Here is a 17,532-nt window from a genome sequence, read left to right as displayed (position 1 = left end):
CTGTGGAAACAGATACTTTACAATGTTTTCCTGCTTAGCAAAGAGATCTGTGACCCTGCAATTGGAGGAGAGATCATCATGTGCCCCCTTTGTGACCGAGACTGTGAATACTGGAGGCTGAACACCACCTGCGAGTCCTCCCAGGTCTGTGTCTGGTTCTGCAGCCTCTGCTCCTTTTTGTTCATCCTGAAAACTCTCCTGGTACTGACCTGTTCTGACTCTTCTCTTGCAGTATTCCCATTTGTTTGACAACGTGGCAACTCTTTTTTTTGCCATTTTCATGGGTATATGGGGTGAGTACATTTGATAAGTTTTATGTCAAGCAATAAGGAGATCTTGGCCAAGCTGTTGAGGGACACTGGAAGTGGGAAGAAGGGGAATAGTGGCTTCACTTTAATATCCTGTCTTAGATGCTGAAATGATGAATGAGTGAAAATAACTTCAAGTTACAGAGGAATTAAGACTTAAAAAAGACTTTAAAAAGGCAGGCATCTAGGATACCATAAGAATAACATAAGCATAGTGTACTCTGAATTGCTAACATTTGATTCTCTCCTTGGTAACCAGAGGGATCCAACCTTATGCAGCCCAAATAAGAGCTCTCTGCTCAGCCCTTCCCATCATCAGTGGGGGAGTTTTGTGCCCTTTCACTGGATGGATGGTGGTCCATCACTGCTGCTGCATTAGCTGTACTTCTGGGGTGAGGAAATTCATTGGATCTACTCCAGTGAACTTCATGCACTGTAGTATGCTTTGATGACACAGAAACAGGTGGATTTCTGGCCTCTATATGTCACTATGATATTTTCTGAAAAATCCCATCGCCAGGATTTCTTCTCCTGGCAAGATGAGAAGCCTCAACTTCTCCATGTTTTGCTCCTCTGGAATGTGATTTGGAGAATTGTTTACCCAGCATGTGAATTGTTTTTAATTAGTGGCCAATCACAGCCACCTGTGTCAGACTCTCTGAGTCTGTCACAGGTTTTTATTATCATTCTTGTCTGGCCTTCTGTCCTTTCTTTAGTATAGTTTTAGTATATCATTTATTATGATATGATATGATATAATACAATACAATACCAAATCAGCCTTCTGAGATCCTGGAGTCAATTCTCATCTCTCACCTTGTCCTGGGACCCACAACACCACAACATCTATAATCATAGTTTCACACCAATGATACCTCTTCAGACTTTTAGAAACATTGTGCTGAATGCTTATTCTTTTCTTCAGCTCTATGAAGGTTTATAAATTCTGGATAGCATAGTTATTGCTTCTTATTTCCTTAAATACAATTCTCTTGTTTCATACTGTTTGTATGAAATGTCATCATTAAATGTTCAGCTTGTATATAGATATTCCATTAACTCACAATGATTCTTGTGTGCTAATAGAAAACATGTATTTTTTCTATTAGCTAATCACTCAGTTCTTTCATACAGAATTGTTATTTAAAATCTAAATAAGATTTTTGTTGTGTGGCTGTTTTACTAAACTTTTCTTGGTGTCTAAGAGGTAGCATTTGCACGACATGGATTAGTCATTCAGGAAGTACCAGCCAAAGAGTTTAGAACTGCAGAAGATAAGGTTTCCTGTGTTTGTCTAAGCCATAAAACTTCCCCAGTTCAGATAAGAACAATCAGATTACAAAATGTTGACATTTTAAAGTAATTTACTAAGGGCTCTTAAGATGTTATATAGTATTATAAATTTTATAGTTGTTTATATATTAAATCAATTCCCTCTAATGTCTTAAAAAATTATTAGGCCAGCCCAGCTGTTGATTGTATAAAAATCATCAGACATCACTGTCTTTAAAATGACTATGTGTCCTGGTTTAGGGCAAATTTGGGAGAAAACCTCCAAAGGAGTCCCTCTAGAAAGCAAATTCAAGTGGCCTCTCCCCCACCAGGTCAGGAGACATAAATCTCCTTTGAGAAAATTGGAAAAAAAAACATTTAACAAGCAAAGTATTCACAAGCATGGGAAAATGAAGGATATTAAACAATGTAAGCTCTCATTGTTCTGGAGGGTGGCAAATTCAGCCAGTCCTTGTCAGGTGTGGGATCTCAGCACCTCAGGATGGAGGTGCAGAGAGGCCGAGACCACCCTTGGGGGGCTCGGGAATCCTGGAATGTTGCCAGAAGTGTCTGGTGGCAGGATTTTGATCCTACACAGGAGATGAGACCTGTATGAGGACTGGGAGGAATTCACTGGGTGAATGGTGAAGGGATAAGTTAGTTAAAGTGTAAAACACAGGGTTTAGGATTTTGGTACAGGGGGGTCTAAAGAAGTAAGATGGAGGAATTGGGGCGTGTCCTGTCCTTCTTCTTCTTCTTCTTGGCCTCCATCTTCTGTGGTGGTGGTGGCACTTTGGGATTGGTCATTACTAAAAGTGCACCGGTTAATAAGGGTAGAAGGTATTGGGGAGAAATGATAAATATTGTACACGTAACTTCAGGTATAAAGATAAGTGACCGCCCCGGGGGCTTGCAGTGTGCCCATGGCTGACTTGCTGTGCAGACCTCTGTCGGGCTGAAAGAAAATCTTTTAGATAAACAATTAATAAACACCAAGACCGAGACAAGATCAGAAGTCTCTCCTCGTCCTTTGAAGCGCCGGGCTCTTCAAGGCCATCCCTGGGCCTTTCCAGGCCACCTAAACAGCACAGAAAACCTTACAAGCCTAAACAGCCGAAAACCTTACAGTCAGGGGCTGTGGCTCAACTCTCTCTGTCTCTGCTCAGTCCCTCCTGTGCTGGAGATGCTGCATCCCAGCCCCAGTGGGCCACAGCCATGAGCTCCAGGTGTTATTCTGGGTTTTCAGTCCAGAGCAGGTTCAAACAGCTCCAGGGGAAAGAAAAGCCACAGTCTGGGAAACTTTTCTGCCTCAGTTAGCTAAAAACACCAACTAAAAGCCAAGGAGAGCTTTCTTCTGCTCCCTGTCCATGCTGCAGGACAGCACAGTCTGTGAGACAGAGAGAGATGAAGCTCTTATCTCTGGTTTTTTAATACAGCCCTGAAAAAATTCCATCCCTTTTCCTTCTGCCCCCCTTTGCTTTCAGATCTAGCTTTAAAGGCACAAAACTTATTTCTGGGCTGTTGTATTTGCTGAGTACCCCATGGCAGGAAGGAATGATGGATCTGACTCCATGTTCTCAGAAGGCTACTTTATTATTTTATGATACTATATTATAGTAAAGAATACTATACTAAACTATACTAAAGAATACAAAAAGGATACAGAATGCTAAAAAGATAATAATGAAAATTTCTGACTCTTTCCAGAATCCGGACACAGCTTGGCCCCAATTGGCCAAAGAGCCAAAACAACTCACAGCAGAATGCAATGAAACAATCACCTGTGGGTAAACAATCTCCAAACACATTCCAAAGGAGCAAAACACAGGAGAAGCAAATCAGATCATTATTTTAATTGTAATTATTATGTTTTCCTTTTTCTCTGTGGCTTCTCAGCTTCCCAGGAGGAAAATCCTGGGCAAAGGGATTTTTCAGAGAATGGGTGTACAATTCAGTATCATAAAGTCAGCCTAGGACACCATGATTTCAAATAAGCATCAAAAAAACAACAGAAGTGTTTGACCATATTACTTTAAAGCTGTAATATTGTAATATTTATGTGTTACAGGTTTATACACAGTAATTAGTTGAATTATCAGGTTATTTTCTTAATTCCATGTTGCTTTTTGCATACACAGAGTAGTTGATTGAACATGGTCACCATAACCATGGAAATACCCATATCTTGTCTTGGCATCTTCCTTGTCATCCCCTTCTGGAATTCAATCAGCTGATAAATCACTGGATCCATATTGGGGTCTTATCTGTGAACTATAGTTGGTAGTCAGTAAAAATGAGTGAGTCACACTGTAATGATAAACCACAGAGAAGAAGCAGTGCAGATGTTTAACTTGGTTCATGAACTTGTTCACTTCTTCCTTGACTCTATTCTAACATTTGCAAATTGCAGTTACACTTTTCTTGGAGTTCTGGAAGAGGAGGCAAGCAAGACTGAAATATGAATGGGATTTGGTTGATTTTGAAGAGGAACAGCAACAGCTCCAGCTGAGGCCTGAGTACGAGGCAAAATGTACCCAAAAGAAGAAAAATCCTGTAACTCAGGTATGAACATGCTGTGTTGACGTGTGTGCAAATCCAGTTGTTGCTGAAAGTTTTGTAACATGGAATTTGATACATTAAATCAGGAAAATAAGGACAAAGTTTATAGCTTTTATGTCTTTTTACTGCGTCTTTCACAATTCAGGGTAGCAGCCTCTGAAACTTTCATGCCTTTAAAACCATTCATTCTTTTATTCCCATTGAACATATGAAGAAGCAGTCACTGTGATCTAAAGTGAAAATTAGTTGGTCTAGCTGTGGTTTAGCTTGTGATACTCAACCACTTTGTTTGGGGAACACCAGAGGGATGAAGGTGGCCAAAGTACTTTCTCTTGAATGTAATTGAGATACAGTTAGTGACCCTACTTAACTCTGTTAAACACTCTATATAATTATTAGATATTAATTGTTTTCATTTAAATTTATTTTAGGTAGGAGTTATTTGACAAATTCCATGATCAGCTGGTTGCATTCCAGCACAATATCTACCACACCCATTTGGTGTATTTTTAAATCATCTTTTCCCTTTCACAGAATTGCATATAAATAGCTTATTGTTGCCAGTCCTGGGTATACTTAGATAACACAGTCTTCAGAGAAAAAAATAGAAGCTTAGCCAGAATGTGGGGGAAGAGTCTGTTCTAAAACAATAACCTTGTCTTTCAGGGCTTGTTTCCTTAATCATTAGGAAATACATATACTAATCTTATTTCTCGTGAGAGAGAGTTTTTCCCCCTCCACATACACAGCATTAATTCTGCTGCTGTAACTGATGCTGTGCACCTTGCACAGAGCTCTTTGATAACAGTGCTCTATGTTTAAGAGTGTAGCTCTCCTGAAGCATTACTCTCTGCCTGTTCAGGAAAACAGGTTCAGGTAAATCAGTTTTCATTAGTTAGCTCTACTAATTACAAACACATGCCTGCCAGTTCTGTATTATTTGCTGGCTTACATCCCTGTGTATGCTCAGGCTCAAACCTCCCCCACCCTCCTGTGGTAGTTTGAGTCCCCCATCATTGGGAAGAATAAATGAATCTGACTCCAGGTTCTTAGAAAGTTAATTTATGAAATGTTTTTAGAAAGTTATTTTTATTATTTAGTTAGTTATTTATTTTATGATACTTTGTTATATAAAAGAATGTTATACTAAACTATACTAAAGAATAGAGGGAGAAGATTGTTCTCTCTCTAAATTGGTCCAAATCCCTTAGGTGAGAAAGGGTTTTGTGAACTTGATTTAGGAAGTAGAAATGGACTGTAATACAATTTTCTTATCCCAGTGTGAGATACTGCTCTCCTCTGTACTTTCTAATATGCATTAACAATTGCCATAAAAATTCAATGACTGTACAAGCCTTTATATTATGACATTTCAATTTACTGTCTCAGTGGTTTTTCAGAGGCTTTTTTACAGCAGGGTTTATCAGTGGTCCTTATCAATACCAAATTAATTATAGGCTAACCTGTACAGGTAATAGTAATTTCCTTCTGTTAGAGCATGTCCTATAGTGAACACATGAAAGGCCAGTGCTTTCAAATAAGTTAATTCTGCAGGAACCAATAAAATTATGTGGGTACAGGACAGTGATTTTGTGTTCCACTGCTGGTTTTGCTTCACTCAGAAAATTATTTCATCATTATTCATGATTCAAAGTTTCAAGTGCACTGAAACCAAAATTGCTGATGTTAAGGCTGTCATTTAGATAGTTGTTCATGGTGCTGAAGTGTCTAACTAGATCATAGCTAAAATCTGGATTTGCTGATCACAGTAGAATTGTAATCTACATAAATAATGAAGCATTTGATTCAAACTTAGTCTGTGTCATTGCACATTACTGCCTGTATTACATTTGGGATTGCAGTTTCTGTAGTACTCAATGCCACTTTGCTCAAGAGGAGTCTAAGCATTCCACAGTGCCTTGTCTCACAGTTCTATTAAATCCAGGTTATTTTTCACTATATCTGCTTCCACTGGCGTTAGTTCTCAAAGAGAAGATTCTTTCATAGAACACATACTGTGATATTTAAGGAACAAGAACTGGTTGCACAAGCTCTTTGAGCATTGAAAATTGTTCCTGTGTTGTCTGGGGATGCTGGCATCACCCAGTTGCCTGGTGCTGCAGCAGAGCTTGGCAGCTACATTCATAGCCATAACTTCAACTGAAAAAAAAATAAAATTGAAGGAGTGGAGAAAAGCGCTGTCTGACTGGTACATCCAAATGACAAGTTTGAAGGGACCTTGGCATGAAGAATTTATAAAACTGGAGTCCCTTTGTGGACTCAGAGCTGTTTGCTAACCTAGCATTACAGTAATAGTTGTGGCCTGCTTATCCCAGGAAGTTGGGCTTTTTCCTTTAGCTACTGATTATTTTGCAAAAGTTTAACCATGGTACTACTTGTACTACCAGGTACTGTCTTGTAGCAGTTTGATGGCTGTTTCTGTCCTGATCTTTTTGCCCTGCCCCACGCACGCCACCCCCAGCACACTCAGAGTTATGCTCTGTCTGCCATTTGAGAGGGGCAGGGTTCTGGATGGTTTCCCTCGGATGTGAGCACTTCTCACACAGCTGGTGAGAGTTCTGTGTGCTGCTTGATGTTAGAGTGAGATGTGGGAATAACATGAGCTGTGCTGTACTTGACTGTTTCAGGAGATGGAGCCTTATCTGCCTTTGACTAGCCAGGCTGTGCGATTCTGCATCTCAGGAGCCACAGTGCTGTTCTGGGTGAGCACCTTTTTGAGTCATCATTTTGACGTGTATCAGAGATTCTGTTCATTACTAATCATCACATTAACACAAATTGGTTTTAATCATGATGATAACGCATGCTTTTATTACTGTTCTGCAGATTGCATGCTGTCATTTGAAGTGCACTTCAATTCTGATTTTTTTTTTTTTTAAAAGGGCACTGGAAATCTGTCATTAATTGTCAGGACCCAGGACATTCCTCTGGGTGTCCTGGAGGACTGGAGACCCTGGCAGGGGGCTCAGAGACCTTGGCACAGAGTCACAAACACCTGTGCCTTTGATTTTAGCCCATGGAAACTATTACCAACTTTGTGTGAGGAGTTACAAGCCACAAGGGTTTGAGTAGAATGATAGTGAATTTGTTTCAGGGTGAAAAAGTAGAATTTTGGAGTTTTAGAATGGGGTTCAAAAGCCAAGATGGAGCAATCTGGGCATTTCCTGTCCTCCTTCTTCTTCTTGTCCTCCATCTTCTGCTGTGATGGTGACACTTCTGGGTTGGTTTAGAGTACAGACAGACTGTCTGACATAGGCGATGGGTATTGGAAAATTATTGTAAATAAAGCATGGGTAGTTCTTAGTATAAAAAGCCAACACCACCCCAAGGGCAGGGACTGTGCCACTGATTGACCTGCTGGACAGATCTCAGCAGGTCAGAGAAGGAATGTAACAGGTAAGGGAAGATAAACAACCTTGAAAAGCAGAGCTGAGGAATCTCGACGACTTCTTTGATTGCGGGGCTGAGAAAAAAAGAGTTTCTAATACCTTGGAGATCATCTTAACCACAGAAACCCGAGAATTAATTAGTAATTTGATTGGACATTTTAGCATGGGGATAACTTTTTCTGTGACTTATTTGGTGTTAACAGACATACCAAAAGACTTGTGGTAAGGCAAATGAAAGAATTCACAATGATGAATACAGAGTGAGTTTCAGAGTGAGTTTCAGAGAGGGCATGTCACAGACATCTTTTCATTAAAATCCTTTCATTAGGATTTTTCCTGCTGAAGCTGAGAAGTTTCAGCAACAAAATGTAAACAGTGGTTATCTGCTGCTGTGGAATGCAACAAGTGGATCTGTGATTGGTCTCCTGTGCATGTTTGGATTTATTGACCACTCACGGCAGAGCTGTTCTTGCTTTCTACTGGGACACAGACCTTTGTATTGAATTCCTTTTCTATTCTTAGCTTAGCTAACTTCTGAGAACTTTTCCTTCTATTCCTTTTAGTATAGTCATAATGTAATATATATTATAAAATAATAAATCAAGCCTTCTGAACATGAGGTCAGCATTCTCATCTCTCTTCATCCTGCAACCCTTGCAAGCCCTGTGACAAGGGCAGTTTAATCTAACTTGTCCTTTCCATCTCCTGTCCATACTTCTCTGCACTTTCTCAGGTAGTGGTATTAAATTGTTGGCTTTTCTTATGTTAACAAAATAATTCTGTTGGTTTTAATGTACATCATGTAACAAAGTATTTTGGCCTGCATACTTTGCATTTCAGTGCTGCTGAACTCATACCCACAAAGAATCAAATTTTAAAAATGTGAAGCGTGATGGTTTACATCTAGTTTTTAAAGCTGCATGCACATAGCTGTAGTGACCAGCTATCCTAGGCTGCAGGTGTATTTCAGGTGTGCCCTTTGTGCAGGTGTCCCTGATCATAGCCAGCATGATCGCGGTGATCGTGTACCGCCTGGCGGTGTACGCCGCCTTCGCCAGCCTCATGGAGAACACCCAGACCCTGCAGCCCATCAGCGGCGTGCTCACCCCACAGCTGGCCACCTCTGTCACTGCCTCCTGCCTCAACTTTGTCATCATCATGATCCTCAACTTCTTCTACGAGAGAATCGCCATCTGGATTACTGATATGGGTAAGCAGGGCGACTTGAAGGCGAAACTTGGAAGGAATCCTTGAAAATTCACAGCATCAAGGTGTTCCGTGCTCTTGTTCTCAGCTCAGGCACAGTGGGAGCTGTGTAGCTCAGGAGTATCCACGGCCATACTGAACATTTTCCCTGCATTTCAGTAGCTCTCATAACCTAGTTTCTCCTCATATAGTCCTTGTTTATATTAGAGCTAGTTCACAGAGACAATCACAGACCTGAACATAGTTCAACATCATCTTGAATCACCAAAGCGAGATCAGACTGTCTTGAGCTAGCAGTATTTCAATTAGAAATCCTGCAAATATATTTGAAAAAATAAATCACAGCTATCTTTACAAGAAAAAAAGACTAAATAATGAGACTAAATATGAGACTAAATGAGACTAAGACTAAATAATGACTCTTAGTCACTGCCTCCTGCCTCAACTTTGTCATCATCATGATCCTCAACTTCTTCTACGAGAGAATCGCCATCTGGATTACTGATATGGGTAAGCAGGGTGACTTGAAGGCAAAACTTGGAAGGAATCATTGAAAATTCACAGCATCAAGGTGTTCCATGCTCTTGTTCTCAACTCAGGCACAGTGGGAGCTGTGTAGCTCAGGAGTATCCACGGCCATACTGAACATTTTCCCTGCATTTCAGTAGCTCTCATAACCTAGTTTCTCCTCAAATAGGGCTTGTTTATATTGGGGCTAGTTTACAATCACAGACCTGAACATAGCTCAACATCATCTTGAATCACCAAAGCAAGATCAGACTGTCTTGAGCTAGCAGTATTTCAATTAGAAATCCTGCAAATATATTTGAAAAAATAAATCACAGCTATCTTTACAAGAAAAAAAGGCTAAATAATGAGACTAAATGAGACTAAGACTAAATAATGACTCTTAGTCTGGGGGAAAGGATCGGATGGGATAGTACATTTTCCATGTTGTTTCCTTTAGCTCTGGCTGTACAGATTTGGACTTACAAAGATGGAAGGCAGAGGTTAAGTAGGATGAGAAGCTGTGCCCAACATGTGTTATTGTGGCAGTAGCTATTGATAGCAGTACCCCCACTGCAGAGCAGAAAGGGTGCCTGCTTTTGTAGTGTATTTTGGGTTTGATTTCTGTTTGCATGCTGGAAACACCATTCCTGCGAGCCCTTCTTAGACATTTATTTTTTAAAAATTATTTCATTTTATTGGTTCTTAATGATTTAGAGATAAAAGTCCCTGAAATTGTTTAATAGAAAGAATTAATTGCAGTTTGGGGAGGGGAGGTGAAAATATTGGGTGCTTGCAGTTTGTGCACTTGTCATAAAAGCAGTTGGTTGATCTTTTTTTTGTGAGATCTTGCAAGTCAAGTCAAGAGTTGAAAGGTGTTCCTTGCAGAGTCTTAAAGGGATGTTGCATTTGGTTTATTTTCATTTACCATGGACCATCTCTGTGATCTGTATTGCTTATCTCTCTTGGCCAAATCAGACCAAACTGAAACGGAGCAAGTATTAACTAAAATTGCTCCTAACAAACACAGAAACAAACAGAAAATCATATTTGTTAATCTTTCTTTCTTGAGGAGTAAGAATTGTAAGTGTGAAGGCTCAGCAGTGTTATTTTTATGATTTGCAAGTGTGGATGAATAATTTCTCCAGTGGCAGCACTGCCTGGATCTGTGGGTTACAGGGAGAACATAACAGTTCAGTGGTGTGGGTTGGACTGCTGCCCCCTCGGTGGCCTGGGCTGTCAGAAGTGTCTGCCCACACTTTGTCCACTCCTTGAAGTGCTTTGGCCAGATCTGGTGTTCAGACAAGCAGGTATAACCTGCCTCTGGTGCTCTGAACATTGTGTGCCTCACATCAATATTTTAACAACTCACTGAAAAAAAAATATATTGGTTTTTATTTATATATATATACATATATATATATATATATCAGACTGCCTGACCTGAGAGCTGCCTCCTCTGTCCTGCATTCTGATGTCAGGTTCCCACTAAATACCTCATGTTCTTCTGGCATGCAAACTTACACCAAGCTGGGAAACAGTTTACTCAGTTAAATGAAACAACTTTACAATAAGGCAGATGAGTTCAACACATCTGCCAGGTCCTCACCAATTGAGAAGAACTTGAATGTTTGTGGTGTATTTTCTATGCTACTCCCCAACTTGAATTGGTTATATGTTATCATTTAACAGGACATTTGGCAATAATATGTTTAGGGCTTCCTGCTGCCTTCAAAAATATGTGATAGAGAATGAGCAGCAAAACCCTAAGCAAAGGTTTGGTGATTTACAGTAGCTCCAGGATGTCCCTGTTCTTCTGCCCTTTATGAGCCTTGTTTTTCAGAGGCACATGGGCCATACAGCTTCTGCTGATTTTAATGATATGCACATACATAGGTTGGGGAAAAATATTGTAACATACTTCTCTACCACAAAGAATAAAATAATTGTGTGTTGCCAACAGTGAAATCTTCATACTACAGGAGATCTTTCTAGTTACTGTTTGAGATTCATCTCAGATCTCCTAAAATAGTGTAACATTTGGGGATGAACAAGTGCTAATGGGCAGGACAAAGAAGGGGAAATTAAATTTTATAGGGGTTTTAAATATAAATTTCCTTTGCCTGCCTGCATCAAACACTACATTGTAAAGGGTAGGGTGTCTGAAAGCAGGAACTCCATCTGCTGAAGTGTTTGTAGGTGTTCTTTTTTTTCCTTTAAGATCACTGTGTATGATGAATATTTGTGAATCTGTATCATTTTAAAGGGAATAAAGGAACATAAAATTATTGTTTTCTGGTTTCACAGAGATCCCCAGAACTCACATGGAGTATGAGAACAGGCTCACTATGAAGATGTTTTTGTTCCAGTTTGTCAACTACTATTCATCCTGCTTTTATGTGGCCTTCTTCAAAGGGAAGTTTGTTGGTTACCCAGGTGCCTACACGTACATGTTTAATCGTTGGAGAAATGAGGAGGTAAGGTTTTCTTAATTGAGGTTCATTGTTCCCTTCGGTCTGCACAGTTGTGAGTTTCCAGCTGCAGGCTTGGTCTGAACTGAGCTGCCCCTCAGCTGGGTATCCTAAAGCTGCTGCTTCCTCAGCTGACTCTTGCTGCTGTTGCTAGCCAGGGCAACACCAGCAGTGAAAATGTGTCAGTCACAAGAGTGAAAGATCATAAAGCTTTTCTTGGTCCCACTTCTCCTGAAATACCAATGGGTCTTACAAAGAAAAATGTGGTGCTGAGAGCTCATTGAGTGCAAAAGATTCGCCTTGCTGTGTTTTGGTGTGTGTTTTGTCTCACACTTGAAACACTTAAAGCCCTTCCTGAGAGTCCACATGGAAATTAAGTATTGTCCTTACAAATTTTAAGATCTCCCTTCTTGCATTTATACAGTGCTAAAATATAGTTTATCTGGGTGATAATACCCATTATCCATGTGCATTGACACTCAGTTTGTCTCCTCCAGTGTGATCCTGCAGGCTGCCTGATAGAGCTGACGACACAGCTCACCATAGTCATGGCTGGCAAACAGATCTGGGGAAACATCCAGGAGGCCATTGTTCCGTAAGTTCTCTCTGGCACTGAGGTGCCCATCTCAGCCTTCAGCTGCACCAAGGGAAATACGGGTTGGATATCAGGAAAAAGTATTTTATGGGAAGGGTGATAAAGCTCTGGAATGGCTGCCCAAGGAGGTGGTGCAGTCCCCATCCCTGGGTGTGTTTAACAAAGCCTGGATGTGGCACTGGGTGCCAGGGTTCAGTTGAGGGGTTGGGGCTGGGTTGGACTGGATGATCTTGAAGGTCCCTTCCAACCTGGTGATTCTGTGATTCTGACTTCACAGAGTATTCTGAGTTGGAAAGGACCCACAAGGATCAAGTCCAGCTCTTAATTGAATGGCCTGTACAGGGACTAAATCCACAAGCTTGGTGTTGCTAGCACTGTGCTCTAACCAAGCAAGCCAATCTGATCTGCTTCTCTTATTGTTAATGTTTTTCTGCACATGCAGCTGGATTTGTAACTGGTGGGGCCGTCGGAAAGCCAGAAATAATCCTGAAAATTTATACAGTCGCTGGGAGCAGGACCATGATCTGCAGACATTTGGAGCCTTAGGCCTGTTCTATGAATATTTAGAAATGGGTAAGTTTACAATTACACATTTGGAATTGAGGACAGGACACCTTGTACCGACACTTCCAAAAGAACATTTTCTCGATTAATTGTTGTGGGTTGATGCCACCACTTCCATCTGCATAGCAGGACGATTAACTGTTGGGAATCATTAAATAGGTCAGCCCAATTAAAAAAAAAAAAAAAAAAAGCTGTCTTTGCATCTTGAACTGCTGGGAATTTCACAGAAACACTGCAAAGACTTTTTGTTTTCCTCATTTGAATGGGGAACATTATTCTCAATGCAGCCAGCTGCCTCTGTTTCTGTTCTTTTCTTGCTCCAAAGCATATTCTTAGCTGATGGCAGTGGAAATTTTGAGTATGGGATGAGTGCCAAATGTGCTGTAAGGATGGGTACTGCAGACATGAGATCAGTGAACTGGCTAGAGGAGAATCCCTTCAGCTTTAGTCTTGCACTGCTCAGTGCTTCCCTTCAGTCTGTTGGACCAGCAGAGGGAGTGTGGGCAAGGGAATGTGGCTTTCCAAAGGTAACCTGAGCATGTCAGCTTCTAACAGCAGTGTGCAGCACTGAGAAGCTGACACCTAAACTGAAGCCAAGCTAAACCTAAAGGATACCTTAAAGAAGTTAATATTTGGATACATTTTGTTGGAAAATGAACCTTTGTATTGTTTTATTTCTGCAGAAATAGTTTGAAGTGTTCTAGAGATGCAAAGTGTTAATATCACTTTAGTTGATGCAGGGCTGTGGTCTTGTGAAACCAATACACTCAGAATACACTGTTGCCAGCCATGTCCTTGCTCTTCCAGAATCAGAACTATGCTCCAGCACTGTCCAAGGGCTGCTGAGCCAGCAGGAATTTTGTTGCTTATCTGAGGTGAAGAACTTACTGAAATCATGGAAGAGTGAATGACTGGTGTATGGGAATTTATTTTATATACTGCCTAAACCAGGAAAAAATGTTCTATTTCCATTATTTGAAACAAAGTGGCAGTATTGGCTGTGTACTGAGGATTATCACATTCTGTACTGAGATACTTCATTTTGGTAACAACAGGATCATTTGTATATTCTATTCACAATTCTTAAACTAATGTCAACACTCCCCAATGGAACTGTTGCATATAGAATTGTTATGAATGTTTTGATTAAATCAGTAACAATAGGTGGAGATAAGGTTGTGAGGTGTGTAGTTGATAAGTAAATTAACAACAAGATGGTACAAACTGCAAGAGAACAAAACTGACCTGATAACAATTGAGAAATTTGATGGATGAATACATCCCCATTCCCCTACAGTTACACACCATTCACATGAGAACTGCAACACCCTGAAAGGATTGATATTCCACTGCTGGCAGTATCATTTCATAGGATCCAAATGCTCCTTTCTGTGGGTGCTGCTGAATGGCACCTGAAGGGACTGGAGATCTCTTGGCATGGGGCTGATTGTCACTTGGCTCAGGCCAGGGCTGAAGATGATTTGTGCAGCCTGGCAGGAGTTTGCCATTTGCCTGCCCTGTCACTCTGAGGATACTTCTGGAAGGGCAGATTTTGACACATTGTTTTTCTCTCTTGCAGTCATTCAGTTTGGATTCATTACTCTCTTTGTGGCATCCTTTCCCCTGGCTCCCCTTCTTGCTCTGATGAACAATATCCTGGAGATTCGTGTAGACTCCTGGAAGCTGACCACTCAGTACAGAAGGCCTGTGGCTGCCAAAGCACATAGCATAGGAGTGTGGCAGGAAATCCTCAATGGCATGGCCATCCTGTCTGTTGTCACCAATGTAAGTTTGTTAATACTCATTTACTTACTTACGTATGTGATGTGTTGGCTGGGAAATCTCAAGCTGGAGAGCCAAAACCACTGGGCTGTGCTGCATCTACACTGATTCTTCATGTACTCAAAATATGAAGAATTAAAAGCCAGCTGATCCTTTTTCTCCTTCATCAACACTGTATCCTGTTAACCTTTTACCATGTTAAAGATAACCTTTTATCTTGTTAAAGATACCATCAAACCATTTCAGTGGTTTGACCTGTCCATTTGCTAGCAGTGTGCAGCTCCCCATCCACATTTTTTTGGCCATAACCTTTCATTCAGTTGTCTGTGTTTTCCAGCCTTTTGGAATGGCATGGCCAATATGAGGCTTGGTCTGATGAAGCACACTGATTGCCCAGAGGGGACAGGAAAGGTGGATGAATCCTGTGGCTCAGATGCATTTTTGTCCTTGTTGCTGAGGCCTGTTCAGTGCGAATTCTGCTCTGCTTCTGGCTGCCCCTGTGGGACCAGTGGCTCCAAGTATTTTTTATAAACTGGTAACTAAATGCTGTGCCAGTATTTCAATGGAAACATGCTGTAAAGCAGCCTACTGGGCACAAGAGATGCCTCTTTTTAGTGTGTCTCGTGCAACAAACCCACTTGCAGGTCCTGCCTTAGTAGCGCAGTACCTCAGCACCTTGAGTATCTCAGGCTTCCAGGAAAAATGTGCTGAGGCTGCAGTCAGCATCTTTTACCAAGGTGAAATACCCCAGTAATGCTCCTCATCCTTTCTTCAAAGAGTCTGGGTAATGCCAGAGTCACAGAGCCACAACACCTTTATAAATCTGCTCCCAAATTTTGTGTGCCACTTTCCTTATTTCTTTTTCCAATTTCTTTTCAGGCTTTCATTGTTGCATTCACATCAGATATGATTCCTCGTTTGGTTTACTACTATGCTTATTTTGAAAACGAACACTCACCAATGTCTGGATACATAAACAACAGCTTGTCAGTGTTTCTAATCTCAGATTTTCCTAAGGGAAATGAACCTAAAGAGAATCCAGAAAACTTTGTCATATGCAGGTTGGTGTCACTTTGTATAGAATACAGCATAAAAAAATCAATTAAGATCTAAGTTTACCATTAGAAAATAAATTATGTCATTCTCATCCTTCTAAAGTGTGAGAGGTAATATTTAGACTATTGATAAGGTAATGGTTGAGGTGGTAAGAGATCAAGCCAGTAACAATCACCTCATAAAAAATCACCACTAAAAGTCTCATTGCTAACTTGCATTTTGCTTTTTCTTCATTGGATTTGTTGTTTACTTATTTACACTATTGATTTTTGAGTGAGGAAGGAGATTTATGTCCCTGAAGTTGCAGACTTCAGCCTATATGTTCAAAGATTTTTAGGCTGAATAAATGGACAAGAAAGCAGAATAAAGGAGGTGTTTAGATCCCAAAGCTGAAAATGAGATATGGTATTTAAAATCAATCCTTATTTTGCCTGATTGGACCAAAAATCAGACCTATCCTGCTTTCATTTAAAAAAATGCTAGCATTGGAGATTCTAGAATAATTGCAAAAGAACTTTGGAAATGGTAAAATAAAAGTATTGATTGGATGAAAAAACCTCAAAGCAAACAAAAAATCCCCCAAACCAACCACCCCAGCACTTTTGGAAACAGCTACATTTGTTTGGTGGTGTAGAACATGCACTGTGTCCTTTCATGAAGCCCTGCATCTGTCCAGGCCATAATCTGCTCATGTGTGTCACATTTATTCAGTGTCCATTACCCTGTGATCCATCCCATCACCCTGCCCTGTATTATTTGAGCATTTCCTGACAAACAAGTAACCTCTGGACCAAAATTCTCATCACACATCCTCATCCCTGCTCTGGTGCTGTGAGGGTGTTTAAGCAAACACAAGAGAGAAACAAATCGAGAGGCAACCTTTTTCTGCAAAAGGAAACAGACCATTTGAAACAAGAAAAGGTTCCTTAAGTGACAGCTGTACTTGCTTGTAAGTGTCACTGAGCTTGTAATGTGTGCCAGGCTGAATGTGACGTTTCACCTTTGCATGTCTGTCATTCCTGCAGGTACAGAGACTATCGATATCCTCCCGACCATGAGAAGAAGTACACGCACACTATGCAGTTCTGGCACATTCTTGCTGCAAAACTGGCCTTTATCATTATTATGGAGGTATTTTCTCTACAAAATTTCCTTCTGACAGTGGTACCTTGTGATTTGTCTAGAGAGTTACTAATGTTACAGAAAATAGAATTGCTGGGAGTACAGGATAATTTATAGATAATACTAGGCACTCATGGCCTAAAAGATTACTGTTAGTGAGCCTTTTAACTTCAGTGAGCTGACCTCAGAGTGGAAAAAGGGAAAATGCCTGAAGAGACTGCAAATATTGATCAAAATAATCAGAAAAATAAAAAAAGGTCTTTATGTCAGTGTAAGAGATTAAAGCTTCCAGGTCTAGCACTTCCACTCTTGCTCTCATTAAGGAGCTGTTTATGAGATGATTGTTCAAAATCCAGACAGCATTTTGCAGGGATGTATATTGGTTAAAAACAGCTAAATTAATAGTTTGGATAACTGGCACATCAGTGTTAAGCCACTGCTTTGCAAGTTATGAAGGGAAAAGGAAGTAAGTAGTTCAAGTGCTAATCTCATCACTTTTCCTGCTGTGTTTCATCAGCTCTCAATAGCTGAGTGTTATCAGCACAGCTGTGTGAACTTTCTAACAAACCACACAGAGGAGTTAAACAGTGATGGTTGAGATTCAGGCCCTGACACTTTCCTCTTGGGTTTGCTAAGTCATTAATGCTTTGGAATTAAAATTTCTGCATAAGAAGATGGGT

At 40.5% G+C, this 17,532-nt stretch overlaps 1 protein-coding gene across 2 annotated transcripts in view; it reads left to right on the top strand.

Moving 5' to 3' along the window:
* The window catches only part of ANO5 (anoctamin 5), a 59,762-nt gene that overhangs the window by 38,323 nt on the left and 3,907 nt on the right, over window positions 1–17,532 (top strand). For both annotated transcript variants that reach the window (XM_058807963.1, XM_058807964.1), the window contains 11 exons: window positions 39–144; window positions 233–293; window positions 3,991–4,142; window positions 6,788–6,862; window positions 8,537–8,759; window positions 11,570–11,739; window positions 12,231–12,328; window positions 12,771–12,901; window positions 14,472–14,677; window positions 15,554–15,735; window positions 16,756–16,861. In XM_058807963.1, the coding sequence (XP_058663946.1) occupies window positions 39–144; window positions 233–293; window positions 3,991–4,142; window positions 6,788–6,862; window positions 8,537–8,759; window positions 11,570–11,739; window positions 12,231–12,328; window positions 12,771–12,901; window positions 14,472–14,677; window positions 15,554–15,735; window positions 16,756–16,861 (1,510 nt within the window). The remainder of the gene's footprint in view (window positions 1–38; window positions 145–232; window positions 294–3,990; window positions 4,143–6,787; window positions 6,863–8,536; window positions 8,760–11,569; window positions 11,740–12,230; window positions 12,329–12,770; window positions 12,902–14,471; window positions 14,678–15,553; window positions 15,736–16,755; window positions 16,862–17,532) is intronic.

Source organism: Ammospiza caudacuta, chromosome 6 (assembly GCF_027887145.1).
Source record: "Ammospiza caudacuta isolate bAmmCau1 chromosome 6, bAmmCau1.pri, whole genome shotgun sequence".
Taxonomy (NCBI): Eukaryota; Metazoa; Chordata; class Aves; order Passeriformes; family Passerellidae; genus Ammospiza; species Ammospiza caudacuta.
This window is presented reverse-complemented; position numbering and strand designations above follow the sequence as displayed.